Below are 27941 nucleotides of genomic sequence, written 5' to 3' on the forward strand. Positions count from 1 at the left end.
ACAGCTGTCACGACACTATCATATATGCATGCATCTGGGACCCACCACTCCGCCACCTGCGTACACACTATCTATCATCTATCCATCCATCCATCCATTTTGCACACTCGACTCAGTACATCGTGTTCTCCCATCCATATTTAGATGTCACACGTCGTCTTGTTTATCGTTCGTTCACGTTTTTCATGTTGTCCCATGCACAAAAGCACGTAGTATTTTGACACCGATCTGCCTATCGTAGTAGCATCACCCTATGTCGTAGCTATACTTCTCGCGCCTCAAGTACCTTACACCCCGGCTGTTGACGCGTCGCCGTCCCCAGACGCTGCTCTTGCTAGCTCTACTAATATCGATACAGTTCAAGAACATTTGAGTTTTGGCATCGCGCACTGCTCCGCCGGAACCCTGTTGGCCCCGACTTCTTGTGGCAGCTGACCCACCCTTTTGGAACCTCTGGCATCCGCAATCCGCAGAAGATCTTCCCCCGCCCAACTCCCTACTTAACTCCACGCGCTCAGGTTCCGCATCTCGACCCCAGGCTGGGCGGTGACCTCCCCGATCTTGTACACGTTCTTCTCGCCCGCGCGCTGCAGCGCATCGACCGCACGATCGACGGCGTCCGGGGCCACGACGAGGACCATCCCCAAGCCGTTGTTGAACGTCCGCGCCATCTCGAGCGGTGCGACGCTCCCGTGCTGCATCAGGAAGCGGAAGACCGGGGGCAGCTCCCACGTTGATGCATCGATAAAGCACCCCAGGCCCTTTGGCAGGACGCGCGGAATGTTCTCGACGAACCCGCCCCCAGTGATGTGCGACATGCCCTTGAGCAGCCCAGCCTGCGCTGCGGGGAGCACGCTTTTGATGTAGATGCGCGTCGGCTCGAGGAGGGCGCGCCCGAGCGTGACGGAGGAGTCCCAGGGGCAGGGGTCGGCGTATGAGAGCCCTGAGCGGGCGACGACCTTGCGTACGAGCGAGAAGCCGTTGGAGTGCACCCCGGAGGAGGGGAGGCCGAGGATGACATCGCCCGGCGCAATGTTGGGTTGCGGGAGAATCAGGTCGCGCTCCACGGCACCGACGGCGAAGCCAGCAAGATCGTAGTCATCTGTCGGGAGGTTAGAGCAACGAAGTGTGTACGTCGAGGTTATAGTCGGGAAAAGGAACTTTCCCACTAGACAGAATCGTTACGCACCTCCATGATACATGCTGGGCATCTCGGCTGTCTCCCCGCCAATAAGGGCACATCCAGCCTGCACGCATCCATCCGCGATGCCCTTGATGACGCGCGAAGCGGTCTGGACATCGAGCTTGCTGCAAGCGAAGTAATCAAGGAAGTACAACGGCTCTGCGCCCTGCACGAGCAGGTCATTGACCGACATCGCGACAAGATCGATGCCTGCGATTGTGAAAAAAAATCAGCTTCTGCGAACGAGCGGCGGCTTCGGGTTGATGACGTACCGACGAAGTCGTGGATGCCTACATCCATCGCAATACGCAACTTCGTGCCGACGCCGTCCGTCCCGCTGACCAGTACGGGGTCCTTGTACCCGGTGGCCTTCAGGTCGAACACGCCGCCGAATCCGCCAATCTCTGCATCAGCACCGGAACGGCGTGTGGCGCGGACATAGGGCTTGATTGCCTCCACCAATGCATTTCCAGCATCGACAGAGACACCTGCCTGGGCATAGGTTAAGCCCTGAGTGGTCTCGGCCGGGGCGGACAACGCCCTGGTATAGAATTGGTAAATGATCGAGTCGTTACCGGAAGTTCATTCGTCTCACCTGTGTGCAATGTCGCGGCGGAAGATCTTGCCCTCGAACGTTATGTTCGAGACACCCGCATACGCGACGTCCAGGGCTTCACGAATTGTTGGTGCGTAAGCGGAAACACAAAGGACCCGGCCGCCCGACGTCACCGTTTTGCCATCCACCGTAGATGTGCCTGCATGGAATGCTACGACGTCTATGCGAGTCGTTAGTATATTATGCTATGGCAACAGTCCACGCAACTAACCTGCTGGTAGTTGCCCGACCGTGATCTCTTTTCCCTTGGTGTAAGCGCCCGGGTATCCCTGGGACGCGAGAACAACGGACACGCCAAAGCCTGGGCGAACCTTCACTTCCACGGAGTCGAGTCGCCGCTCCGCACACGCCTATGACGTTGTACCGGTGAGTAAATGATCCGGCGCCCGAAGGTGGAGAGCGTACGAGGAGAACGGCCGCCAGGTCCGTCTGAGGATCGAGCAAGAGGACGAGAGCCTCCGTCTCGGGGTCACCAAACCTGACGTTATATTCGAGGACCTTCGGCCCGTCAGCAGTAACCATCAATCCAGTGAACAACATGCCGACGAATGGGAATCCTGGTCAAGCGTGTCTGACACACCATTCACGGGTGAGCGGGCGGAGTTACGTACCCTCTTTCCTCATACCACTGATGGTAGGCTGGAGGACTTCCTTCACAATGCGATCCATGACCTCAGGAGTTGCAACCGGTGCCGGCGCGTAGACACCCATACCACCCGTGTTCGGTCCAGTATCGCCCTCTCCGATTCGTTTATGGTCCTGCGCGGCAGGGAGAGGAGTGATCGTGTAGCCATCGGAGAACGCGAGGACGGACACTTCAGGCCCGGTCAAGAGCTCCTCGACAACGACCTCGCTGCCTGAGAGAAAAGAGATAAATTCTCAATGACGTATATACACATGGGATTGCTGGTCGCCGACCTGCCGATCCGAAGACATTGTCAACCATGATCTCCTTGAGGCCCGCGATTGCCTCCTCCACGGTCTCGGGCAGAAGCACTCCTTTGCCGGCAGCGAGGCCGCTTGCTTTCAGTACGACCTTGAAGCCGCAGTTGCGAACGTATTGAATCGCGTGATCAACCTCGTGTGCCTGGAAGACCTTGAACTTGGCGGTCGGGATGTTGTGGCGGTCCATGAACGCCTTGGAGAACGCCTTTGATCCCTCCATGCGCGCAGCCAGAGCAGACGGTCCAAACACGGGGATTCCCACTTTCCGGGGCGTCAGAGCGATAGGTCACAAGAGTGATGCACTGTACCTTTGCGGAAGTACGTCTCGACACCATCTACCAGAGGCTGCTCCGGACCAGGGAGGACGAGAGAGACCTAGAGGAAGCGCAAAAATTTCTGTGGCGAGCTCCTCGACGCGCGAAGGTGTCGTACCTCGTTTTTGAGTGCAAAGTTCACGAGCGCGGGGAAGTCGGAGGGCGAGATGTCGACATTCTCAGTTTTCGCTTCGAGAGACGTCCCGCCATTTCCTGGACAGACGAAGATCTTGCGGACGAGCTGGGACTGAGACAGCTTCCAAGCCAGCGCGTGCTCGCGCCCACCGCTACCGATGACGAGAACGTTGAGCGCGGTCATGGGGCCAACGAGCGAGAAACAAGGCGGACGAGGCGAGACCTGGACGGAGGATACGAGAGAAAGATGGGATGCTGTTTTGCTTGTCGATCTGGGTGGCCTAGGCAGCGCAGACCCCCGGAAACCGGGCCAGATGGACGCGCAGACGCCGGCGCTGGGCGGTCGCGCGCTCACACAGTGCAGGGAACGTGGTCTCTCCGCCGTCTCGAGTCCTTGTCCACAGGCTTCCGCCGCTCGTTTCTTCCGTCTCTCCTTCCTCCATGCCAGCACGCTTCTAGTCCTCTAATTCCCGATTCCCCACCTCCCTACTCATCAGGATCAGTGAACCGCGAGGTCCGGCGCTCGAGCGGCCACTTCTAGCCGCTAACTATCCCATCGTCTCAGCTCTCGCGACGCATTCAGACCACCCCGCCCCCCGTCTCGCGCCATGGAAGCATCTAATCGCAAACAGGCTCGTAGCAAGAGCTTCTTGACCCGAAAGGCGAGCAAGAAGCACCCAGAAGACCGCAATGCCAAGCACAAGGGCCAGTACAGCGCAAGGAGTGCCAGCTTGGAGGTACAGGAGAAGGAACAGGATACCGCGCGACCGCTCTTCAATCCCTTCGCCATATCCATTATTCCAGATCCTCTCAACGAGCTCCCCACATGGTACCATCGCGAGGTCGAGTCCGCGACTGCCTCTGCTGCCCAGTTCCGGGTAAAGTACCCACTGCACAATCCCTCCGGTCCTCGCTGGTACCGCAACCATCACCTCCTCCCACCGACTAGAGATGGGCGACCCCCTTCTGTCTTCTCTCCTTCATTCCCACCCATGGCGTCGGCACCTGAGCGCGCTCAAGACCCATCGCGTATGGCAGGGCCGAGCAGAACACCATCCGGTTCCCCTTTGCCTACCCCATCCTCGTCGCAGATCCGTATCCAGGAGCCATTCAAGCCAAGGAGCCGCAAGGTGTCTCAGAATACCCACGACAATGTAGACATCTCAGACGGTGCGGACCCATACAGTCCGATCAGTCTCAGCCACTCCCCGTCTCCATACGACGAGAAGGTAGAGCCAGAGGTGAGTGAAATTACTTCTGTCATGACAGGGATTCCCACGTTTAAGATGGGCGCAAAGTCGAGTGGAAGTTGGCTGCGCGTGGATGCCTTGAGTGTTTTCAAAGACGCACCGACGTGTCAGGTCGCCTCTCGTTTGAAACTGGAGTAGGGGCAGTCGAAAAGTAGCCTCGCGGGGTGACTTTGCGCCAATTGGCCCGTCGGAAATGCTGCCTTCCCTGTCATCTGTTGCAGGATGCGATTCTTACTGGCGAATTTGTGATACAGAGTCCCATGAGTCCTGGCCCTACCAGCCCAAACTACTACAACAATCGGGCCCGACGCGCGAGTATGAATCACGGCACGCGCCACAGGACAATGGCGCCCTCGCCACTGTCGCAATCAACATCCGCAGTCCACCTGCATGTCTTGGACCCTGCTCAGATACAGTTGCCTCGTAAACTGAGCAAGCGACGAAAACCATTCAATGGCCTATTCGGTCCAGACGGTAAGCATTTCTTCTCAATGTTACCACTACGTTTTCGTTGACTTCCTGCTGTCTATTAGGTGCGCATCAGGATCCCTTACGGCGGCAGTCGACTGTGGGTCCCTCGATGACATCTCTCCCTTCTCTTCAGGCTTCTTCCATGCAGAAGCCGAAGCGTGGTAGTATCCTCGGCCGACTTGTCAAGCGGTTTAGTGTCCTCCGCAAGCCGGAGAGGCCCGTTGTGCAGAACGGCTATGGGACGGAATGGGCGCATGTTGGCGGTAACCTGCAGCCTAGCCCTGCGCATACGCCGACGAGTCCTCAATCTCCGGAACCCCACCAACGCGCTTCCTCTCATCTGTCGAAATCTCCGGAGCCTCCTAGGCGTGTTCCCGCTCCCTCCATAGAAGCCGTCCAGAGGGAGTCATTCGACCATGCCAATCATGACACCGCAAGTCACCGTTCTGTCGACACAGCATCAGTTCACGAGATACAGACGTCTGGCAGACTTACAATCACCAATCCCGACGATCCCAACTCGAGTGACGACACCCCGGTCGAAGCACCAGCGTCGCTTCCCCCTACAACATACGTCTACGAAGAGGTCTCTCCGGTGCATCAGTTCAAGGAGGAGTTGCCTCTTCCGGATATACCTAGGACGGACTCGCCCATGCAGATGGACTCCGTTCGCCCGCGGTTCTCCGTACAGTTGTCAGATCCTCCAGTGCGACCGCCCGCGCCGCCGTCTTCACCGCCTCTACCCGAGTTGCCACCTCCCACCCCTACCCCCATGCTGCAGACCGTGATAGAGGCGGAGTACTCGTCTGCCGCTTCCACCATCGGCCCTCCCTCCTCGCCCCCGCACCTCCAGGATGCTCTAGCGAAGTCAGCGTCTCCTGCCTCGACCGTGACCCCCCTGCCACCCCCAGAGGACGTCGCTCTCGCGCGTGCTTCACTTTTCGTTAACCCTCCTACCCCATACGCTGCTCCGCTCATGATTCCGCCGACCGCGAGCGTGCCTCAGGACAGCCCTCAGTCGCCCAGCAAACGCGTGGACCGCTCTCCCACCAAGTCCAAGGATGGCGCGTCTCGCTCCAAGTCCACGAGGCAGACGGAGACGTTCAAGCTCGTCCGCAGCCCGTCCGGTACGATCAAGCAAGCTACCGAAGTTATCATGGGAATGGGCGAGCAGTGGGAGATCGTGGAGACGCCTGCCGAGGTGCTCACTCCGAAGAAGTCCAAGCTCACAAAGGACAAGGAAAAGGCGAGGACCAAATCGCCTGAACGCGAGCCGGTGCACCGTGAGGAGAGCCGGCGCCGCAGGGAACACAGCAGTAGTGCCGAGGAAAGTGACCCGCGCCACAAGAGGCACCCATCGACGAGCGGCCGCGAGAAGGCGCCTTCGATTAACTCCGTGCGGTCGACACAAACGCCGATTGCGCCGCGTCGCAGTACGAAGAAGACAGGCGACGTGGAGGACAGCCGGGCGTCGAAGAGGGCGAGCAGCAGCACCTCTACTGGCGCGACGCTCGCACAGCAGCAGACGCGTGAGCGGCATTTGTCCGCGAGTGCTACAACTCGGCCTAACTCTGAGCTGCACAGTGCTGCGGACCTCTCGTCTGTGAAGGCCAAGGATGCGTGGGAGATGGAGCGATTGTGGAAAGCCCGCAGCATGGCCTATGGTCCCGATGGCATGCCCATGGTGTCCACCCCGGCTACGATCGGGAGCGACTCTCGCCCGTCGACGTTCATTAGCACGGAGCTGCAGCGCATCCACTCCATCCCGAGCGTCGCTGCGGTCGCGGAGATGCAGAAGGCGTCCAACATGCCTCTTGCTGCCGCTGCCGCTCAGCAGATGCATGGCTCCAGCCACACCTACGTCGTGTACCAGGGCGCGGAGGGCCACGCTTCTTACGCCCAGTTCGCGTCCCCACCGCCTCAGAACCCCATGGCGTCTCCCGCGCAGCAGTACTACAGGCACTCGGGCTACGGATCTCCTGACGCCCACCCTCTGGCGAACAACCCCCTTCCTAACCCTCCGCGACTGTCGGCGTACCAGCGCTCTCCCCTGCCTATGTCGCTAGCGAACCCCCTTCCCGAACCGCCTCGCCTCTCGTCGTACCAGCCTGCACCTCTACCGGCGTCGCTGGCAGACGCAGCAGGAGACGGCTCCCGGAACAGCTGGACGCAGTACGGGGGCATGACGAACTCCACGCACTGACGAACATAACGCACCCAACATAATCCTGATACCATCGCACTTATCAATTACACATGCCGTACGTATTACTTGCATACTAACATTCAAAGACACTCGCTTTCGTCTTGCGCATCACATAGACCAATCCCAGTCTCCTCGTACTTACCTGCTACTTACATGATGACACTATGTGTCGATCCATGCTGGATGTACTTGCTTGTCCGCTTTCCTTTTGGTTTTTTTGGGGTGCCCGCGGATTTCCCGTTGACTCTGGGTCCGTTCAATCTTCGTTAGTCTTTATTCATTCCCTTATATCCGACTTCCTCACTCCCTCGTGCTACCTCATCCTGCACCTCACGAACCTGCTTTAATCTTATCCGGACTATTGCTATCGTTTGTACGACACGTGTTGACATTCATACTAATCCTTCGGAAGAACATTTGGACCTCTCTGGCCGTTGCGCGGTGCGTCCCCGTATTCCCGATGGCACTGTTTCTTTTTGTAGACTACATGCATAAGCACAAAAGTACCGAATCTGTTCGAACTCGAGTGCGACTTTACGCGCGGTGCACGTGACCCGATCTTGCAGCGCGATGGGCACAGAGATGGACTACGAGGAAGGGACAGCAATTATGTAGCGTAGAAAACACGTCGAAAGGTGCAAACAGATGTGCAGGGCTCCAGATACAAGTCACAACAGAATAGTACACGTCTAGTCTACCGTCTTCCCCACACCGGATGTATCTTGCGCAGAAATGTACCACGAGGAGGCAACGCGGCCAGGGAACAGTGGCGCAGCTCGAGGAAACGAGATATCCTGAAGAGCTTACTGTTCCTTGATCACAATGTCATACTTTTCCCCCTTGATTGTGCCACCGCGCATCGAGGACTTCACGTTGTAGATGAACTGCTCGCGGTTGCGCTTCAGCTCCTCCGCCGCCTCTGCATTCAAGGCATCGTGAGCCACAGATACGCGTAACCGATGAATCAAGCTCACCCTTGTTCAGTGGATCGTCCGCGTTTGGCTCCAGGAAGAGATATTGCAAGCCGACCATGACCGAGTTCAAGTTCAGCACTGGCTTCCAGTCCTCTCGGAGAATGTTCAAGCAAACGTTACCAGCCAGGTCAACGTTCGGGTGGTAGATCTTGGAGGGGGTCCTTACGGTGTCAAAATAGATTCTACAAGTCGTAGAGATGGCTACACGCACCTTCTGCTCGCACTTGACCTTTGGAGGTTCATGGGGGTAGTTGGCGTTGATCTTGAACGTGAACAGAAACGAGCCACCCTTGTACATGCCTTGGAAACGACGTAAGGACGAACGAATCCGAAGATCTCTGACGGACATACGTACCCTCATCGGGCGTGATAGTGAGCGTGAAGTTAAGGAGATCAGCGGGATCTGGGAAGTGGGTCTTCATCGTTGATGGCAGGTCCAGCTCAGTGAGATCTGCACGCATACAGGAGCACCGTCCTCAGCTGTATATCTCTGGGGAAGAGGTAGGACAACAACACGCACCTTTCTGTACGCGAATCTGAGCGGCACTCGTCTTGGGCTTCTTCTTCGCCGCCTGGTCCTCATTCTTCTTCATACTCCAAATCTGGAAGAACGTCGTAGGACCGCTTCTGTTTAGCACTGTGTATGCATACCTTGATCATCTTGGCTAGTCGTCGGGGGTCGTAGTCTGTGGGATGGGGTGGCTGGTATAAACGCGGCGCGTGCAAGGTTAGTCAAGGTCAGTAGCGCCCATCGCCTGCTCCTTTATTAGGGTCACGTGAGTCGCCGTCTGCTATAATGCCCGATATGGCAGGCCTCGATCAACTGCCGCGGCCCCGCGCGACCTGCAGATCTCAGTTAGAGTTCGTCCCACCATCCACCACTCGCGCCTCGGGCTTTTGTCTTCAGACTCTTGACCAGAAACCAGACCCTGCAGAAGTCGAGAATGTCGGATGTTATTCTACCCATCGTCGATCTTGACGTCTTTCTCTCAAACCCAGATTCCGAGGCATCAGTGAAAGAGTGCAAGAAGGTCCAGTAGCCAAGTACTGAGTTTGACAAAGGAACGTCGCTAACATATCAGATCGGGGTATTGCTCAGGCAGCGGACGCTCTCATCACATATGGTGCCCTCCTTCTGCACGATTCACGCGTCTCCGAGGAGGACAACAACACCTTCCTCGACCTAATCGAAGACTACTTTGCGCAACCAGAAGAGCTGCTGAAGAAAGATGAGCGTCCGGAACTTGGCTATCAGGCAAGGTCCCTGCATCCCCAATATGCGCATCTATCTGATTCATCTATATATGCAGGTGGGAGTAACGCTTGAGAACACGGAGAAGCCGAAGTGCGCCGTGGATGAGCCCTGTTTAAAAGTCATTGCTCGTCTCGACCCGGCGGAGCGCCCTCTCGACATCACCGCGCATTCCCCAGATCCGAAGTGCCGTTTCTTCTGGAAGATGAGCGAGAAGCCTCCATATGAGACAAAATATCCAGGATTGAACATGCCGAACGTCATCCCTCAAGCCGATGGCGTTCGTGAACGTTGGACCCCAGTCATGGAGAAGTGGGGCAGTTCCATGAAGACTGCGTGAGGACTGTCCTATAGAATAAAATTGCAGCCTATCCTGATACATATTCGTCAGCGTTGGTAACCTCGCGGAAATGGCTGCAGTCGGCCTTGGCCTCCCCAGAGAGACGTTCCGTGACGCTGGCCGATACGGGTAAGCCATTGTCATGTGCGATTGTATGATCCACTCACAGTCGTGACAGACCGCATATACTCGCTCCGACCGCGTCTGACCTTGTGAAGTACGGCGAGAAGGACACTATCCTCGCAGGCTTTCATACGGATCTTAATTTCCTGACCATCCACGGCCGCTCGCGCTATCCCGGCCTGAATATCTGGGCACGCAATACCGGGAAGCGCATCCCTGTCAAGTTTCCGCCTACGGGACGATACCTACTGGTGCAAGCCGGCAAGCAGTTGGAACACCTCAGCGGAGGTCTCATCAAGGCCGGTTTCCACGAGGTCGTCGTGAATGACGCCACTTTGCAGGTGCGCAGACCCGCCTGCATTCGAGTTGTTACGCATGTAAGACTGACGAGTCTAACGCAGGCGATTGAACGCCGCAAGGCCGAGAACCCCGGTCGCCCGCTCATCCGGATCTCCTCGACGTTCTTCTGGCATCTGTCATCCGACTACGACCTTGCGCCTATTCCTGAGCTGCAGCAGCGTGCACGCGAAATCCGGGCTGATGCCGTCAACTTGGGCAAAGTCGACCTCGACGAGGAGACAGTGTACGAGCCCATGAAGGTCGGACAGCAGGTTCTCAAGTTCGTCTTCACATGGTTACCTATCTTTCATTCCCACTGGCATGCTAACCACCAAAGCAGCGAACTGCGCCATATTGCGCTCATGGCTTGAGAACGGCGAGGACATACTCGCAGGGAATCTTCTTCGTTAATTTTGGTTTCAGGGATCCGTGTTCTTATAAGATCAGTGCTCAGATGTATCACCAACTAGGGATGAAAAGATGTATGTATTGAATGAAAGGAGGTCGTATCCTGGTGAAGGATGCGACGATGAGTATATGCCAGAAAGCTACAACGTGTTGTACGTAGAGGTACATTGATGGGAGTTGAACCCAGAGTATGATACAGTAAGTCTCGAAGTCGACGTGATGAAGCCGACTTGGGAGCGATGCAGATGTTCTAAGATTAGTCCAGGCAATCTGACTGAAGTAGATGCAAGCAGACTCGAAAATCTAGAGGGTGTGTGTGGTATAACTCGTTGAAGAGTGTCATTTCAACTTCAAGACGATCCGAGGTCGACAAACGCCCGCAGGACGCTCTCGACCTTCGTAATCATCTCTTCCCACTCCGCGACAGGGTCTGAGAGAGCGGTGATAGCACCTCCAGCGCCCAGCGTCCATTCGTCCGTGAGGGGCGAGTTGGTGAGTACAGCACCGTTGAGAGTGCTATTCTCGTAGAAAGTAGAAGGGGGCATCCCACCCCCGTTCGCAGGGTATGTGCCGTTCGTCGCACTCGTATGACGCGAGTGCCCATTCTTGACGCCATTCGATTGCTCAGCGGACGGAGGGGCTGTGGGGTTCTCATCGTACTTGAAGCAGCTCCGGATGATGACGGCCCAATCACCCCCTCCCCCGACGTCTGCGTATCCAACGACACCAGAATAGATGCCGCGGTCAGCTCCTTCGAGCTGTCGGAGTATCTCCACGCTGCGCTTCTTCGGTGCACCAGTCATGCTCCCTGAGTAAGGTCATGAGTAACATGCAAAGACAAACCACGAAAAATAGACCAGCGACACTTACCAGGCGGCAAACTCGCCCTCAGCACCTCCCATCCCAGATCCGCATGCGACTTCTCGCTCAGAGACTTGTCCGGGCGGCCCTCGATGACGCTCACGAGCTGCCACACAGTCTCGTACTCCTCGACCTTGCAGAATTGCTTCACATGCACGTCCTCCCCGACGACGCTGTGCAGGTCGTGCCGGATGAGGTCGACAATCATCAGGTTCTCCGCGACCTCCTTCGTGCTGCCCGCAAGCATCTCCTCCGCGACTGCGCGCGTGATGCCCGGGGCCTTGCGCACCGTGCCTTTGATCGGGCGTAGCTGGCACACCCCGTCAGGTGGGCGGGAGTACGAGAGGAAGCGCTCGGGGGAGGACGAGAGGAGGGTTGAGGGGTGCAGGCGGACGTATCCGGAGTGAGGGGCGGGGTTGCGCGAGCGCAGGATCTTGTAGAGCTCCCAGGAGGAGGACGTTCCACGGGAAACCGCAGTAGCGACTTTCGGAGCCAGAACGCGGGTGGGCGCGGTGACGCAGAGCTCGTAGGAGTCGCCGGAGAACAGCCACTCCTTTGCTGCGATGATCTTGTCGATATAAGAGTCTCGGGCGGGAAGGGTGACGACTGGTGCCGGCGCGGCCCCGTTAACTTCGGAGGGTTTCGAAGGAGGTCGCGCTGAACGATCCGTTGCGGGGCTAGAGAATGTCTGCAGTTTGCGGACCGTCTCCTCAAGCCAGTCGTCATCATCGGGAAGGATGGTCTGGACATGCGCAACACTGGCTTGCAGGTCCAGCACGATGCTCCGTTCTACGAAGACCAGGTTGACATCGGGGTGCTGGTTCTGCGAACCAGGGCGAGGGGGCAAAGGGCTGAGCGTCTGCGACCCAATCTCGTAGCTCAGGTAGCCGACCAGTCCACCCCAGAAAGGGACATCAGGCAGTCCGCCGTGCGCCTTCCTGGTACGCATGAACGCCGTAAGCCATGCCCAGATGTCGAGAGCGCCTAGAGGCTTGGAGGTCACGTCGCTACCTCGTCGTACTTGTACGGCTTGGTCACCGACGGCATACGTAATCCTGGGAGAAGTGGGCGTGAGACAACCTATGATGGAGAACCGACCAGGGGCAGCAGCGGAGTCGAGCATGACAAAGTCCGTGCTATCATCCTCGACACCCAGCATCTCGCATATACGGGGAACACTTGGGTTAGGGAGCTGAACAGTCTGGGTGACCACGGGTTTCCAAGGTTCATCAACATGTGCAATGGCCTCCGGGCGAATGCTTGGCCAGTCCGGACCTATTGCAGCTCCAATGGATGGGTTCCAAGGGAGAGTAGCCCGTCCATGTGCGGAGGACCACTCTGTCGCAAGCCGCCAAAAGTTCCGCAGGACATCGTCACCGCCGCCATGAGTGCAGACGGACTCGGGGTGATACTGGACTGCCCAAAACGGCTTCTTCCGGTGTTTGAGGCCCATGACAACCTGGCCATTCTCCTCCCCATCATCAGACCATGCGAGTGGGACGATATCAGGCGCTCCTGCGAGGTCGACGTGGAGAGAGTGGTAGCGGACAGCCTGAACGGTACCGACGTCCTGGAATATGTCGGTGTCGATGTGATCAATTCGGTAGACCTGCCCGTGCTTGACGACGTTGAGTCGTCTGATCTCGGCACCGTGCTCTATGGCGAGACTCTGGAGGCCAAGACAAACTCCGAAGACAGGGATGAGGAGGTCATCTGCGACATGCCAGATGTCTCTGACCACGCCGATGTCGTCCTGGATATCAGGTGAACCAGGACCTGGACCGATGATGACGGCATCGAAGTGTCTGAGTAGTGGGAAGAGAGACTTGGCGGAGAGGACATCGTTCTTTATGATGTGAACGAAGCTACTAGGTATGGCTCGCTTGCATAGCGAAGCAAGGCTACAAGCAATGCCGTCAATTATCATGCAACAGCCATATACAGTCATGGAAACAGACTTACTTATAAGTAAAGGAGTCGTACGAGTCAATGAGGAGGATTCGGGGCATGTTGGTGATGGGAATAGATGGGATTGGGAGACGTGTCACGGGATGTAGGACCTGAAAGTCATAGAAACAAGAGAATAAGTTAAGTACTTTATGTGTACGATGCGTACATCCTTGTCGCAGGAAGGAGTTGGAAGAGAACAGAGATTTGCGGGCGGCTTCGAGTTGGCGGACAGACTCGGAAAAAAGCACTTGGACGCGACCTGTCACTCTGTCAGGTGCCGGACTGTCACGCGTGAGACGCGCTCGGTGACGCACTTTAACGCCCACGCATAGCTCAGCACAAGCCATCATCTCGACCTCATCGCCGCTGCCAGTGCTCTTCCTCCCGCTGCTACGCGAATCGTCTTCTCGGCGACGCGGTCGACTGCGATGGAGAATGTGGCTGCAACACAATCTGCCTTTCAGCGAGTACGTGCTGTCCCATTGTGACCTGTTTCTCCCTATTCATGGCTTTACTGTTCAGCTCAAAATCAGCTGCGTTCCTCTCCTCGCCAACTCGCTTCTCACCCCGACCACCATCCCATCTGTTTCGAAACTCTTGTCAGACCTCCACGGTACCCTTACGCACCTGCAGGCCACCAGTTATGTCTTCGCGCCGGCCACCATCTCATACGTTTTCTTCCCTCTGTCCTCCCTGCTCCGTCGCAATGACCTGCCATCCATCCCGGATCGTATCCTCGAGCAAATCCTCAACATCTTGGGAGTCCTTTGTGAGCCGTGGTGGTGGGACATGGATGTTACTGCATGGGAGCAGGTCTTCATGCTCTGCAGCGCCATCCTAGGCGGCATCGACCGCAAGGGCAAGGGCAAGGACAGGGATGAGGAGACAAAGGTAGCTGCCGCCACTTGTTTGTGGAGCCTTTTGCGCGAGCGCGCTCCCGACTCCGACCCCTCAGGTGCCGCGAATCTGGACCGTGCGCGTTCAGTCTTCGGCACGTACCAGAAACATGCGCAATCCGTCAAGTTCCTACCAGTTCTCGGCCAGACCTTAAATGCACTCATGGTTACAGCTGAGTCGTCCCACCTGCCTCTCCAACGTGTATCGTTGAAGGTGCTGTCGGTCATGATGAAAGACTACCTTCCGGACAGCTTCGTACCATCGATTCTTCCTGGCACGATCAGCAGTATGAGCAAAGTCGCTCTAGGTACAGGCACCCAGAGAGGATGGGCAAATGGCGACATAGTGGCTACCGCCTTGCTCGTCATGCAACATGCTATCATCCGCGCCGTTGGCGACGACATATGCGCTCGGGAAGGTGCTGTGCGGAGCGTTGATAACCTGGAAGACCTTCTGGGTGGTGGATCCCAGCGTCCTATGCCAAGCGACCATCCACGCTCTCCGTACTCGACTCAACGCACGGAGTCGTGGCTGAAAGGGACAGCATCTCAGCTCCATATCGCTCTGAATGCACTGTCGCCGTTAGTGAAACACCAGACGCCCGCTGCTCTGGTTGGTCTAGCTACCTTCGCGGCGTCCATCCTCTCCGCGACCACCCTGACAGTACCACAATCCCAGCCGCTCCTCCTTTCTTTCCTCCTCTCTCTTCAAGCATCCCCCTTTGAGAGAGTATCCTCGCAAGCCGACACGTCTCTGAGGCAAATCCTTACCTCCCCATCCAGCTCGCGCCATCACATCTTCCAAGTACTCCTGCAGATTTCTCGGGACAACCTCGCTGCCCTCCCCCGCCTACTTCTCTCTCATGCGGACTCCAAGGTCGAGCATGTTGCCACCATGCTCGAGGCTGTCTGCCGGCTTGCGACATCCCCACACGATTCCTCCCTACCCGCCATTTCTGCAATATCATCGGGCGTGGGGAAACTCTTTGGGCCCCACGGCGGGGTGGAAAAGTGGGGTTGGAGCCTGCTCTCTACCCTCGAATTTACGAATCCTCCCGTAATCGTCACGCAGACATCCGCGGCACAGCTCTTGCTCGAGAGCGATCCCTCCGCCGCTCACGTCGTGCCATTCCCTGAGCTGACGTTCGGCCATGTCAGCTCACGCTCGGCTGGAGAGGCGCTTGAGAGGATGTTCCGTGCGTTGGGAGCTACCGCAGGCGAGGAGTCCCTCTTCACCATCGAGTGGTTCGTCGACGTCGGACAGAGTGGCAGGGGCAAACGTGCGGTCGCTGCGCTTTGGTGCGCCTGCAGGCTACTGGAAGGCGCTGGTCGAGTGTCGCTTGAATCCCCCGCATCTTTCGCCTCTGTGACTGGTCGTGGAAGGAGGTTGGAGAAGTTCGCTAGGGACCTAGCCCGACGCATCGCGGAGAGCTGGGATGAGTGGGAGGATGAAGAACAACCTCATGACGCAGAGCAAACTGCCAGCGCAGCGGACGAGAATACCCTCATTGAACATGTTCAAGGACTGGTCACCGTGCGTGGGGTACCAGGGACAGACAACACCATCCCGGCTCCGAGCCCCCATTCCACGGTCCAACCGCTCATCCACCGCGCACTATCCTTGCAACTTCTCGCTATCACCGCTGGCATCCTGGAGGCCCGCTTCCTTCCACTACTCCTCCACGTCCTATATCCTGTGTTGCATGGCATTGTCTCTGAGACATCGATTGTGTCCGCATCTGCGCTTGCGGCTCTCAGCTTCATTACCAACAGCACGTCGTACGCGACCCCTGCTAACCTCTTGCTCTCAAACTTCGACTACGCGCTCGACTCGGTCTCGCGGCGCCTCACGCGCCGGTGGCTCGACGTTGATGCGACGAAGGTGCTCGCAGTGCTCGTCCGCCTCGTCGGGCGCGATGTAGTTCAGAAGGCCGGGGATGTAGTGGAGGAATGCTTTGACCGTCTCGATGAGTACCACGGATACGAGATTATCGTCGACGGGCTCGTTGAGGTCCTGGGAGAGGTCGTGAAGGCCATTGAGGAGGACGAGGACAACAGGCCTCCGCGGGAGTCGCGCAGTACGTTCCGCGGCCCGTCCCTGGTCGATGATGCCCGCCGGCTTGACAGCTTTGTGGAATGGTTCAAGCACAGGCACGACACGAATGCCGACGACGATCTGGCGGCGGATTCGGAGCCGACGCGAGATAGCTCGTATCCGCGCGAGGCATGGGGGAAGGAAAATGAAGACGCTGCAGACTCGGACGACGAACCAGCGGTAAAGACCGGCCCCGCCCGCCCTGGGGACGATCCGACCGAAGAAGCCCCGCCGACCCCGACGCAGGCACTCACGACGCAGATCGTGTCGCGATCCGTGTTCTTCCTCACGCACGGCTCTCCTACGGTCCGCGCACGCATCCTCCTCCTGCTCGCGCGCTCTGTACCGGTGCTTCCCGAGTCTGCATTGCTCCCATCGGTGCACCACGCGTGGCCCTTCATCCTGAACCGCCTCGCTGATGTAGAGACGTTTGTCGTGAGTGCCACAGCTGCGCTCATCGCCGCCCTTGCGGAGCACGTCGGGGACTTCATGGCTCAGCGAGTGTGGGACGATGTCTGGCCGCGTTTCCGCGAGTTACTCAGGCGACTTGATCGTGCAGACGCAACTAGCGCTCTTGCTAAACGTACAGGCGGCGTAGGGGTTGGGACGGAGAGCGCGTACACGCACTCGCATAGGTTATACCGCGCGATCATCATGACCATGACGGCGGCCGCGCGGGGCGTGCAGCCTCATGACGCGGCGACATGGGAAGTTGTGGTGCTGTTCCGGCGGTTTTTGCACGCACAGGCGCACGAGGAGCTGCAGGTGTGCGCTCGGGAGTTGTATGTCGCGCTGTGCGAGAATAACGAAGACGCAGTGTGGTTGGGGCTCGCGGCAACGGTCGGATGGGTGGGAGGTTCGGTGGCGTTTTTGGCGCAGCCGAAGTGGGATATCGAGCGGAATGTTAGGATGGTTCTGAAGTGTTGACGTTGATGCCTTGATGATGCTTGGAGAGGCGTGTGGGATGATCTATTTGCGAGCGTGGGTGGTTGGGGTATGAGTATGGGGTATGTACATTCTACGGATACAGACAGCAGGATGGCAGATTGTACCGAAAGTAGGCCAAACAAGAAACAGTCACAGATAGATGGGGCATCAATGCATCAGGCGTGCATCGCGTGCCTTCGGAGGACGACGCCTGCCTCTGCGAATAGAGCAGCTGAGGCGTCGTCGCTGTGCGTGGAGAATGGTTGTGTCGGTAACGGATCACGAGCAGAACAAGGGCACTTACACCTTGTAGCTCAGGTTGTAGACAACTTCCTTGACGCCTGTCTGGATGATCTTGATGGTGCACTTGAGACACGGGCACCTGGGAAATGTCTCGTCAAGGCTCCGCTGTACTCGGAAATGAAGGGGACTGCTCACGTATTGCAGTAAAGCACTGAGCCATCTCCTACCCGCTCCCTTCCTGCCTCAAGTAATGCGTTCTCCTCTGCATGGAGACATAGACATTCGTCAGGAGTCTCACTGGCGCTGTTGCACCGCGTGCATCCTCCCTCGTTACAGTTCGTAAGTCCGCGGGGTGTGCCATTGTACCTGAAGGCAGACTGTCAGACATTGTATTGAAAGATGAACAATCCTGTCTCACCCGGTGGACACAACGCGCTTGTTCCGGACGAGGATCGCGCCTACTCGCCTCTTCATGCAATTGGACCGCTGCGAAGCGAGCGCCGCCAGCTCCATGAAGTAAGTGTCCCACCCTGGCCGGAGGCGCTCCTGGTCCAAAAGGTTGACGGTTTCCAAGTGATCGTGCAGCGCAGGAACACTCTCGAACGAGTTCACAACATGTACAGTCGCAATCTCGCTCAAGCTCCGGAAGGGCGTTTTGGCGGCTTGTCCGAACGTAACAGTGTGTGGGTTGGGAGTGTCCTGGCCGTGGCTGATGGGACCATAGAAGAAAGCATCATGCTCGCGGATGAACTCCTCCAGCGAATGGCTCGTATCAGTCCTGTCGAATGTCATGAGAGATGAACAGCAGGATTTGAAGAGTGTTTCACAAACCACTCGAGGCTCCGTCTGTATCGCATCAAGAGGGGCGCATCGACGCTCACGACAAGGACGAAAGGTCGTGTCAGGAATTCAGCCAGGATTTCCCTGGTGTCCAGATCGATGGTGACAAAATTAGATCTCCAGTTTTTTGTAATGTGCGCCAAAAGCTCTGGCGAAGAACGGAAGAGAAGCGGCTGGCATTGCGCTTGTCCGGGAGCTGGAGACGGAAGGGTCGAAGAAACCGGCGAGATCATCGTCAGGAAGGAGATGCGACTAGGATTATATCCAATATCTGACAGGGATAGACGATCAAGATCAACGTCGCGGTGGTCACCTTGGGCGAAGTCCCCGTCCGATCCCATAGGCAGGCCATCCTCGTCGCCGCTAGGTTCCCTACGGCCCTGGCAATAATGTTCAAATCGACGTAGGCCAGATGGAAAGGACATGCCATACCTTATCCGATGGGCTCTGCAAGATTTTCACTGGAATAAAGCCCTTGTTCTTGACCAAGTAATTCTGCACTGTCGACTTGCCTGCCAGGCGAGTACCGACGATCGCAATGAACATGTTCACGACAGAAGTATGCCAGTTGCAGGTGGGGTGCGGAAGGATCGGACAACTTGGGCGCTTTTCTAGACACTTTTCCAAATGTGGCCCTCCTGAAACACGGCGAAATATGCGAGGCCGTGCGTTGCTCGTGGAAGAAGAAGCCAAAAGTTGTGGTTCGCCGACTCGGATGGCGGTGTTGAACACGTGGGCGCGATAATTACCAGATCGAGATTTGGGGTAGGGTGCCGAGGTTTCCCCGGAGGCCGTGAAACAATACCATATCATGAGTAGCTGCAGCAGCTGATCAGCCATTAGAACATGCCATGCATCGTGCAATTTATTTTCGCTGGTACAATGAATGATCTGAATAGCACTACAATACAACGGCTCAGAAGAACTTCCTGTCGCAGCGGGAATCATGCATGATACTAGCACACTTGCATCGGACAGTCAGGCTAGTCTGTACGGTGAGACATCACGAAAACTTACCTGCGATCCATACAATCATTGTGCGGATGATAGCGTCACCTGCTTGGGGATCTCCTGCTTCCGGGATCTTCGACGCTCCTTGGCTGCGGCACGTTCTTTCGAGCGCCGTTCCTTCGCAGCCTTCATGTCCTTCGGTGCGCTGGTGCGAAGCTGTTTAATATGGGTAGGGACAAGCGTGATGGGCCGAGCCGCCGTAGGTAGTGCAAGCCAGGGTGCAGCAGGTTGCGCGACGTTTTGCAGGAGCGATGCCAAACTGGTAAATTGTGGCGCTGAGCTCTACATACACGTTGTAAGCTGATGAACGCTCCGTTACTGAGATTAAGATTCACCTCGATGAGGATTACGGCGACACGTCTCAGGCCTATAGCTTCTGCAAGAGTATTCTCCGCGCCCTTGGCCATTGGGACCAGCCAAGTTCCGTCCGGTTCACTAGTCTTCGATGCGGAATGCTTGCCGGCCGAGTTACAAGCAGCGACAAGGTGCGGAAGATGGCCAATGAGGATGGGTGGATCAACATCGGCGCGGCATGCTATGACAAGACGGGAAGTGGTGGATGGTCCTGAGGACCCGGATATGGACTGCACTTCGGTAGTGGGTACGATTGTTTGCCGGTACGAGCGCGCAAGGGCTTCCAATCGTTTGGTGACCTCGTTAATGCCGACAACCATATGCTGAAGGATGGATGGGGCAGCGGCTGAGTCAGGGATGGATGTGTCAGTGTGCATGGCCAAATCTTCTGCCAGGCCTGTCAAGGCTGAGCTCTCCTGTGCGGGGACGGCTTGTTCCGACCTAGACTTTTTCGACAGCCGGTCATCCCTGGGACCGCGGAGACGTCTTCTCTTCCTGCTGGCATGTTCTCTATCGAGATTATGCTGTGCGACACCACCGAGCATACTGACGACAACCGCCAGGACGCTGTTCTGAATATTCACAGGAACGTGAGGCCTGCGGAAGAAAATTGTCAACATGCATGCATCGACATGATCAAGCGCGTCTGTGTACCATTGTACTCTGAATGGGTTATCTACAACACTCTTAAAAACCGTTTTGCGGTCGGCATCGGAGCGCGCCTTCGCACGATTGGATTGGCTTGTATGTGCTCGAGCAACCTGGTTGGACATTGCAGCAGGTTGACCGGTTTGACTCGTGAGTGGAGGCCGGGTGTTGGTAATAGTAGCAGGTAGTACTAGCTAGTCAAGTGGCGGCGGCGGAAGGCGCGGAGTGAAGCTCAAGCGCTCGCAGCAGCCGGTTGACGCGCTCCTCCGGTGCCAGCAGCTGAGACTCACCTTGTTCCATGATCACCTACTCCCTTCAGATATCCACTGATATCTCAGCCATTGTCGTCGCATTTGCTTCGAACCGTTGATATAACGGATGCAACAATGGCGCTCAAGATGGTCAGAAATCTGCGACAGCACGATGTCAACCACAATAATCACAAGCACTGAGCAATATGACGACCCAGATATCAAGGGATGGAAAAGCAATTGAATAGTGAGGAAGATTAACTCTGAATCGAATAATACCTGGACTGATTATGAGCAAGCAGAACGTGCGTCCTTGGGGCGTCCAGCTTTGCCGCAGACGACATAGCGATCTAGGAAGTTTCATCCTAGTCGCCCAGTAGTCACGCCATAATCAGTATTCCGTCCGTCGCTATTGAACTTTGCAGTGCACGTATACGACGCAAAATTCCGAATTGCTTATGCGCCTCGTGCTCGTCCAAAACACGGAACACCGGACGCGCTCCGATGACCATTGCGGTGTCTATCATGAGCGCAGTGTTCACGTTGACAGCCCTTGTTACGGAACCGGTGGAATATGCTCGATGACATGTCATGTCTGTTCGCAGGCACAGCCAGATACCCAGCTGCCCGCTTTCACGCTGAACAGGAAGTCCCGAGCAAATCCCCTTCCTTCCCGTCCGTCATGATCGGTTCGCTGGCAGTGCCTGGGTATCCAACTTTCATCGACATCGACATGGGGCGCCGACATACTCATCGAGTATATATACGACATTGGGCGGAAGTCCTGGAAGACCGCCGCAACGCACTACTGCACTTGGAACGCAAGCTACTTTGCCCGTCTCCCATAATATGGCGTCTTTCTCCGTCTCTACAATCCACTCCGCTTCAGACATCCCCGCTGCCGTGTGGAGCGCGTTTCGCGAGAATGCCCAGGCCTCCAACGTCATGTACGCCCACGCGGACAAAGCGGCGAAGTACCCAACTCTAGGTGGAAATGCGGACCTCTGGATGGTGGTATGGGACTTGACTAAGCCGAGTGAGACCTCTTCTGCCGTCCTCTTCGTTCTTTCCTGCACCGCTGGACCTCTCGGGCCCTACCCTATCTTCATCTTCACTCCCCTTCCATCCACCTTGCTGGTCGACAACTTCGTCCGACCGCGACTTCTCGCGATGGTCCGCGCCCTTCGTGCCGCGGTTTCCCCAGAGCGGGTTTTCTCGGTGTTTGCCGTCGATGCGCTCACAGACGCATTTGCGGCTAGCTGGACGGCAGAGACCGGTATCAAGTTGGACTCCAACCCCCTGTATTATCATGCCAGCTTGATGTACTGCGACAGGACCACTCTTCGGCCGCCTCCCCCTCCGCCACAGGGCGACGGCACAATCGCTTTACGCCTTGCCGCGGAGGCCGATGTCAGGAAAGTTGCTGTGCTATGTCAAGACTTCTCAGCCACTTCGGTAAGCGTTGACGTCCTTCACATAACTGACAGATGTAATGACGTCCGAGTCTTCTAGGAGCCATTTGTACTCTCCTGCGAGAAAGCCGTCAGGGAGGCCGAGCTTCTGGTGCAAAAGCGACAGCTATGGGTGTATGAAATTCAGTGCCCTGGCAGAGAGCCTGAGATTGCGTGTATAGTTGCAGTCACGCGTACCACCGCTACCGTAGCTGGGATCACCAAGGTCTTCACTGATTCGCGCTGGAGGTCTAGAGGGTGCGCTGAACGCTTGACATGGCACGTCTGTCAATAGTGAGTCTCTTGCAATTTCATATATATAGCACCGGCTTATCGTTGCCCTAGTCTACTTGAAACCAAGGATACGGTCGTTCTCTACGTAGGCCACAACAATCCCGCTGCGAAGGTGTACAGACGAGTTGGCTTTGTTGGGTTCGCTTCCGAGCATGATGGCAAGCCGAATTCTTGGAAGGAGCTTGGTTTTGATTCTTCCAAGATTGAACTAGGACATTGGTGAACTATCTCCGTTTGCCCCGACTATCAGCATTAGTACAAATACTACCGCCGCAACGTAATCCCACACTACGCACACATAATTTGATCCTATACAGTTCTTATCAGTAATATGCTCTTGTTAAACTACGACGCTCGTTATGTCTGACAGTCGATTGGATGAACAACCTTCACCCATTGCGCACCCGCTTGCGACGTAACCCTGGATGATTCCTTCCATGTCACTTGCCAAAACGGGATATCCTGGCAACCCCGGGGTACCGCCACCGTGCCTTGCGGAAGGACGGTTTGTCAGGGTTTGTCTCCCTCAACCATGATTACGACTATCACTGTCACCAGCTCTATTCTCCAGCCTGGTATGATGTTGATTCTTAGCATGCGACAATTGTGCGCTTTGATGCTTTCGCACCTGCATACAGTCTGAAGCAAGCATCAATGAACGACTCAGGTAAATTTAGGACGTCACTTTCGACTTCAGGCTCGTTCTTTCATTTACAAAGGCAAGGAGGGGAAACAGTGGGTTGGGCGGCATTGCTCTATGTAGCTATATGCGCTTCAGTCAGCCGGCCTCGATCACAAAGTACCAGGTCAGCCTCTCCGCCACGACTCTTCATGCTGTTCACTGATTCATCTAGCTCCTGTACACATTCCCTTCCATCGCTTCAGAACTTCAAAATGTCCGAACTGATAGGTCTTGGGGTCGACGTATCTAGTCGCGATATGGGAGTTTCGCGGCATTCTCCTAGGCGGCCGACCTCTTCTAGAGGAAGACCTTCCCAGGCGGCCGTGCCAGTATCTCCGGCCACTGCAGCACGTGGTATGTTGCAACATCATATCATCAGGGATGCATAACACTGAACAAACGACGGCCAGTCCTTTCTGACGCGGCTGACACCAGGCGCGCTGCCACGGACGATCATGCTTCGCGCCATCCCTCGACGTTGTCATCAACGTCACACAGACGCGAGGTTGCGGCTAACGATAGCGGATTCAGCCGGCACGACTCCCTCTTCAGCTTCGGCGTCTCTTCTTCGCGCAATGCAGCAGAGCTCAAGTCGCTCCTGGGCAACTCACATTCGCGACTGAAGCCCGGCGCGACAGTCCTCTCCGTGAACGATTCCGTCCTAGATAAGCACGAACGCCGAAAGCATGCGGTGTCACTCGAACAAGCCAAAACTCGTGCCCGTGTCGAGGTGGACATCGTCTTGGAGAGCGACTGCTTCATCGAAGGCGGCTATATGCGCGGTAGCATCAAGCTACGCGTTCGCAAACGACAGAAGAAGGAAGCCCATGTGTTGCTCGCGGAGGGCAAAGTGCGCGTGATCGGGTTCGAGTGCATCCCCGGCGAGCGCGATCACCACACGTTCTACCAGCGCGCAAGCCCGCTTTCTGCCATCACCGACGCATATACGGGAGTCTATGACTCCCCTCCGGACTCAGAAGGCTTCTCGAGAGCTATGGAAGGCGTGCATGTTCTGCCGTTCGCCATGCACCTTCCCATCGACGACAGCTGCGGCTCTGCGAAAGGCGCTGCGACGATCCAATCGGGTGTCACCATCCGCTACATCGCCATGATGTGAGGACCCTGCTGCCATCCCGCGCTGGGCGGTAGATTACTGACACTAGTACCAGCTCGGTCAAAGTCAAGGACTCGAAGACTGGAAAACGCTCCATCGCTCACTTCTATCGTGACTGCGAAGTATGGCCCCGAATGAACCCTTCGGTTGTCCTCGCCAATGCTCCGCGACCTATCCAAGCATCAACCGCCAAGAGTCTCTCTGTCATCGGTGGCGGCAACAAGCTGAAGCTTACGGCAACCCTGCACCGTATGACCTGGATTGCTGGACAGCGCTGTTGTGTCCGCATCTGGATCACAAATGAGACCAAGAAGACCATCAAGAGCGTGACTTTGACGCTTGTACGGACGACGACGTTGTTCAAGCCCAAGCCCCAACTGGACCCCGGTAATCGCATGTCCATCGATCCGGATGCGTGTCAGACTGCAACCACCCACAAGGTCGTGGCCGAGGAGTTGTTGGAGCGGAGCCACTCTGTCGCGAAGGGGCATGCAAGTGCACAAGGGTGGTGGACGGGTGTTTCGCCTGGTCAAGAAGCACAATTCTCTCATTGGATCCTCATCCCGGTACGTCACACATTCGCCTCACTTCGACGCCTCTGACACCATGTCCCTGCATCATCAGCCAGAGGCGCTCTCGATCCCGCGTTCGCGCCTTGTCGAGGTCGAGTACACCATCCGCGTCACCGTCAGCGCGGGTGCGCTGATACCAGACGTGCACGTCACTCTCCCTGTCCGGATCATCAATTTTCTCTCCGTGGATCCAACCCCGAGCGAACCCCTGCTGTCTCGCGATGGCGCATACACCCGTCTGATACCCTACGAACAACTTCAAGCGCATGACTCCCTGTCCCGCTGCGACTCTTCATCGCTCCTCAATGTCCCGTCTACTATCACCCAGGGCGGTCGATACTCCGATGTCCCCTCTCTGGCCACGGCGAAATACCCTGCAGCAGTTCCCTCCACGTCTCCAGATGACGTGCCATCGTCGAAGTCCAGGGCTCGCAGGATACCTCTGAACACGCCTCTTTGTATGTCGTCGACGCGCCGCGACTCTGACCAGGAGCAGTTCCAATCCACTGAATCCACCTCGGACGACGGGGACGCCGAGGAACTCGACGGCGACCTCTCCATGTCTTCCACCGGCACCTCGGAGTCGGACTCAAGTATGTTTTCCGCCGCCTCATCGGTCGACTCCGTATCCTCCTCAGCTGGCGGCGGCCAGGAGCATGACCTTGTCGACCCGCCCACGCGCATCCTGGGCAATTTGGAACTCGACGACGACGCTGATTCGGATGAGGAGGTCGACCTCATCGTCGGAACGGCGCAGCTCGATTCACGACCCTTCCCTCAGGTTGATTCCAATACCGGTCTTGCACACTTGAACCCTCGCGGCCGCGACTCGGACCCGTGTGTCGAAGAAGCCTCCTCGCGGGACGGGGCTAGAGACGACAACGAAGCAGACGCGCCGGCCGGCAAGAGCCTCGCCATGCTCAGGCAGTCTGCCCGACGTCGCCGTGAGGAGCAGGGTCCTCTTTGGCGACGCAGCGACATGCGTTACGATCTGCCTGCCAGTGTTCGTGGGCCAAGACACATTCGCGAGGCCGCCGGCAGCCGCACGGACGTCGACATTCTCACTCACGACGAGGTTGACGTTGTAGAGTACGCTCAAGGCGAAGACGAAGACGAGGGCGATACCCCTCGGCTGGGATCGTCGGCCTGCCCCAGCACGCTTTCCGTGTCCGCGTCACACTCCCGCATCGAGAGCATCGCCGACACTGTCCTTAGCGCGTCTCCCCCCATCTCCGCGTCCAGCAGCATCTCGAGCTCGAGCTCGGGCTCCCAGCTACGGCCGTCGCGTCAACTCCCCCAGCCGCCTTCCCGTCACGGTTCAGGACCCTCGCAGCTCTCTGACATACCTACGTCGGTCTCCGCTCTAGAAGCCATTCGACTCTCGCGCCTGTCCGGCTCCTCGGGTCCGGGGTCGACCCTGTCACGTTCATCTGCTTGTCATTCTCTGCCCACCACCCCCGCCCGCACTCTGGACGACTCTGGGAACGCCGAACACTCTCACTCTGCACGTTGGCGACCAGCTTACGAACGGTCTGAGACGGTCCCGCCTTCGCTATCGGCGACAGCTGTGAGGATGACCCTGCGACCGACACACGCACTGCGCAAGATGGGCGAGTCCGAGTGCTCTGTAGTCAAGGGGCGTATCGCTGCATTCGAGGAACGCCTGAAGCACTCTCGTGATACAGGCGCGGCGTATGCATGAATGCTCGCTTCCTTCCCGATGTCACCAGAACTTTGGGGTACTTGATTTTGGATCTATCATGACATGGACGTGAATGTATGGCTACAACGTGATGATAGTATACAACTTGTATGATCTACTGCTTCGTAGTGCGTGGAGAGGTTCACTCGATGACCACACCTCCGTTAACGTGGATGACTTGCCCGCTAAACAGAAGCATCAGTTTCGCGTGCTCGTAGATACGGTTGACGATTTGTCGCATACCCTATGTAGCTCGAGTCGGCCGAGGTGAGGTAGACGAACGCGGTTGCGACTTCGACGGGCTGGCCCGCACGGCCCATGGGAACTGTCACACCGAATTTCTTGATCGACTCTTCGGTCATGGTCGCAGGACTATACGAACAGACGTCAGCATGAGCGTCGTAGCATATGTGTATTCGGGCACGCACATGAGAGGCGTCCAGATGGGGCCTGGTGCGACAGCATTGCAGCGGATGCCCTTGTCGCCGATGATCTGATTGCTCAGGGCACGCATGAAGCCAATCATGGCACCCTTGGTAGCAGTGTAGTCGATGAGCTCAGGGTGACCGACGGCCATGTTGATGGACGCGTCGAAAACGATGGTGGAACCCTGCTCGAGATGCGGGATGGCGGCCTGCATGGATTACTTGATCAGACGTCGAGTTCGCATGTGGAAGCGCCTCTCAGAGCAGCACACCTTGCAGATGTAGAAGAACGAGTGGATATTGGTATCGAAGGTCTCATGCCACTGCTCCGTGGGTAGGCTGGGAAGATACTCGTTCGCGTTTTGTGTACCGTGGTTGAGGACGCTGCGCAGGACCGTCAGCCTCAAAAACGCATGAAACTACACGCGAAGGGCGCATACATAGCGTCGAGCTTGCCATGGAACTCCAGGTGCTTTTTTATGAGTTGCTGGCATGCCTCCTCCTTCCTCAGGTCGTACTCGAGCGTCTGGATTTTGCGTGCGTTGTTCGTCTTCTTCTTAATGAGGTCGACCATATCGGCTGCGTCCTTCTTCTCACCCGGAAGGTAGGTAAGCGTGAGGTCCGCGCCTTCGAGTGCTAGACAGTACCCGTCATAAGTCACGATGTTATGCATGATGAGGCGCATATACTCACCAAAGAGGAGAGCGACGCTGCGCCCGATACCACTGTCCGCACCGGTGATAATCGCTTTCCTGCCCTCGAGCTTGCCAGCAGGCTTGTAGGGCTTGCCGTCCGCGGTGATATCGTCGAGCGGGAGCGGGTCAAGTTTGCGCTGCTGGCCGGGGGCAACCTCCTGCTGCTGGAAAGGCGGCTTCCAGCCCTTCTTGTACTGCTCTGGGACGTTGGGTGCCATCGTGCGCGGTTTTGTGAGTGAAAGAGATGCCGACGCATCGAGCGGGGGTGTGGGTGATATAGCATGACCTTGTCCAAGGTGACGTCAGAAGAGAGAACGCAGGTCGTCATGCGAGGATCAGACTGGAGTGAGTAGCGAAGGCAAGAGCCACGGACG

At 56.8% G+C, this 27941-nt stretch overlaps 11 protein-coding genes across 11 annotated transcripts; 5 read left to right on the forward strand and 6 right to left on the reverse strand.

The window, feature by feature from the left end:
- Window positions 1-30: 30 nt before the first annotated feature.
- L226DRAFT_528115 (aminoimidazole ribonucleotide synthetase) lies at window positions 31-3463 on the reverse strand. The gene is made up of 10 exons (XM_067679271.1): window positions 3177-3463; window positions 3053-3119; window positions 2718-3005; window positions 2411-2656; window positions 2205-2356; window positions 2011-2149; window positions 1779-1959; window positions 1456-1724; window positions 1190-1393; window positions 31-1102 (listed from the first exon to the last, which is right to left on the reverse strand). Exons 1-10 carry the CDS (start codon window positions 3375-3377, stop codon window positions 501-503), a joined length of 2349 nt encoding a protein of 782 aa, XP_067542454.1. The 5' UTR covers window positions 3378-3463; the 3' UTR covers window positions 31-500.
- A 338-nt stretch (window positions 3464-3801) lies between these two features.
- L226DRAFT_497043 (uncharacterized protein) lies at window positions 3802-7117 on the forward strand (the record flags this gene model as incomplete). The annotated part of the gene is made up of 3 exons (XM_067677591.1): window positions 3802-4422; window positions 4698-4908; window positions 4977-7117. The coding sequence occupies 3 exons, from the start codon at window positions 3802-3804 to the stop codon at window positions 7115-7117; spliced, it is 2973 nt and encodes a 990-aa protein (XP_067542455.1).
- A 390-nt stretch (window positions 7118-7507) lies between these two features.
- Window positions 7508-8816, reverse strand: L226DRAFT_497045 (uncharacterized protein). Its single transcript, XM_067677592.1, has 6 exons — window positions 8746-8816; window positions 8615-8696; window positions 8450-8545; window positions 8306-8394; window positions 8095-8242; window positions 7508-8039 (listed from the first exon to the last, which is right to left on the reverse strand). Exons 1-6 carry the CDS (start codon window positions 8752-8754, stop codon window positions 7924-7926), a joined length of 540 nt encoding a protein of 179 aa, XP_067542456.1. The 5' UTR covers window positions 8755-8816; the 3' UTR covers window positions 7508-7923.
- A 138-nt stretch (window positions 8817-8954) lies between these two features.
- Window positions 8955-10819, forward strand: L226DRAFT_549022 (Clavaminate synthase-like protein). The gene is made up of 7 exons (XM_067682643.1): window positions 8955-9125; window positions 9194-9349; window positions 9405-9682; window positions 9738-9815; window positions 9865-10150; window positions 10211-10428; window positions 10489-10819. The coding sequence occupies exons 1-7, from the start codon at window positions 9039-9041 to the stop codon at window positions 10517-10519; spliced, it is 1134 nt and encodes a 377-aa protein (XP_067542457.1). The 5' UTR covers window positions 8955-9038; the 3' UTR covers window positions 10520-10819.
- An 87-nt stretch (window positions 10820-10906) lies between these two features.
- On the reverse strand, window positions 10907-13426 carry L226DRAFT_541501 (para-aminobenzoate synthase; the record flags this gene model as incomplete). Its single annotated transcript, XM_067682063.1, has 3 exons — window positions 10907-11364; window positions 11427-13318; window positions 13380-13426. The coding sequence occupies 3 exons, from the start codon at window positions 13424-13426 to the stop codon at window positions 10907-10909; spliced, it is 2397 nt and encodes a 798-aa protein (XP_067542458.1).
- Window positions 13427-13795: 369 nt separating this feature from the next.
- L226DRAFT_564536 (uncharacterized protein) lies at window positions 13796-17285 on the forward strand (the record flags this gene model as incomplete). The annotated part of the gene is made up of 2 exons (XM_067683655.1): window positions 13796-13834; window positions 13890-17285. 2 exons carry the CDS (start codon window positions 13796-13798, stop codon window positions 17283-17285), a joined length of 3435 nt encoding a protein of 1144 aa, XP_067542459.1.
- Window positions 17286-17461: 176 nt separating this feature from the next.
- L226DRAFT_564537 (uncharacterized protein) lies at window positions 17462-18914 on the reverse strand (the record flags this gene model as incomplete). The annotated part of the gene is made up of 6 exons (XM_067683656.1): window positions 17462-17531; window positions 17590-17667; window positions 17724-17894; window positions 17947-18306; window positions 18360-18748; window positions 18801-18914. 6 exons carry the CDS (start codon window positions 18912-18914, stop codon window positions 17462-17464), a joined length of 1182 nt encoding a protein of 393 aa, XP_067542460.1.
- A 307-nt stretch (window positions 18915-19221) lies between these two features.
- On the reverse strand, window positions 19222-20567 carry L226DRAFT_607118 (uncharacterized protein). Its single transcript, XM_067685745.1, has 4 exons — window positions 20388-20567; window positions 19715-20330; window positions 19386-19661; window positions 19222-19332 (listed from the first exon to the last, which is right to left on the reverse strand). The coding sequence occupies exons 1-3, from the start codon at window positions 20504-20506 to the stop codon at window positions 19401-19403; spliced, it is 996 nt and encodes a 331-aa protein (XP_067542461.1). The 5' UTR covers window positions 20507-20567; the 3' UTR covers window positions 19222-19332; window positions 19386-19400.
- A 574-nt stretch (window positions 20568-21141) lies between these two features.
- Window positions 21142-22675, forward strand: L226DRAFT_555942 (uncharacterized protein). Its single transcript, XM_067683092.1, has 3 exons — window positions 21142-22087; window positions 22145-22377; window positions 22429-22675. The coding sequence occupies exons 1-3, from the start codon at window positions 21482-21484 to the stop codon at window positions 22598-22600; spliced, it is 1011 nt and encodes a 336-aa protein (XP_067542462.1). The 5' UTR covers window positions 21142-21481; the 3' UTR covers window positions 22601-22675.
- A 475-nt stretch (window positions 22676-23150) lies between these two features.
- On the forward strand, window positions 23151-26633 carry L226DRAFT_475320 (uncharacterized protein). Its single transcript, XM_067676661.1, has 5 exons — window positions 23151-23183; window positions 23263-23413; window positions 23470-24172; window positions 24229-24739; window positions 24798-26633. Exons 2-5 carry the CDS (start codon window positions 23272-23274, stop codon window positions 26445-26447), a joined length of 3006 nt encoding a protein of 1001 aa, XP_067542463.1. The 5' UTR covers window positions 23151-23183; window positions 23263-23271; the 3' UTR covers window positions 26448-26633.
- On the reverse strand, window positions 26505-27913 carry L226DRAFT_475322 (NAD-P-binding protein). The gene is made up of 6 exons (XM_067676662.1): window positions 27566-27913; window positions 27313-27508; window positions 27145-27256; window positions 26876-27081; window positions 26691-26819; window positions 26505-26632 (listed from the first exon to the last, which is right to left on the reverse strand). The coding sequence occupies exons 1-6, from the start codon at window positions 27783-27785 to the stop codon at window positions 26590-26592; spliced, it is 906 nt and encodes a 301-aa protein (XP_067542464.1). The 5' UTR covers window positions 27786-27913; the 3' UTR covers window positions 26505-26589.
- Window positions 27914-27941: the final 28 nt, after the last annotated feature.

This window comes from Lentinus tigrinus (assembly GCF_003813185.1).
Source record: "Lentinus tigrinus ALCF2SS1-7 unplaced genomic scaffold L226scaffold_1, whole genome shotgun sequence".
NCBI classification, from domain to species: Eukaryota; Fungi; Basidiomycota; class Agaricomycetes; order Polyporales; family Polyporaceae; genus Lentinus; species Lentinus tigrinus.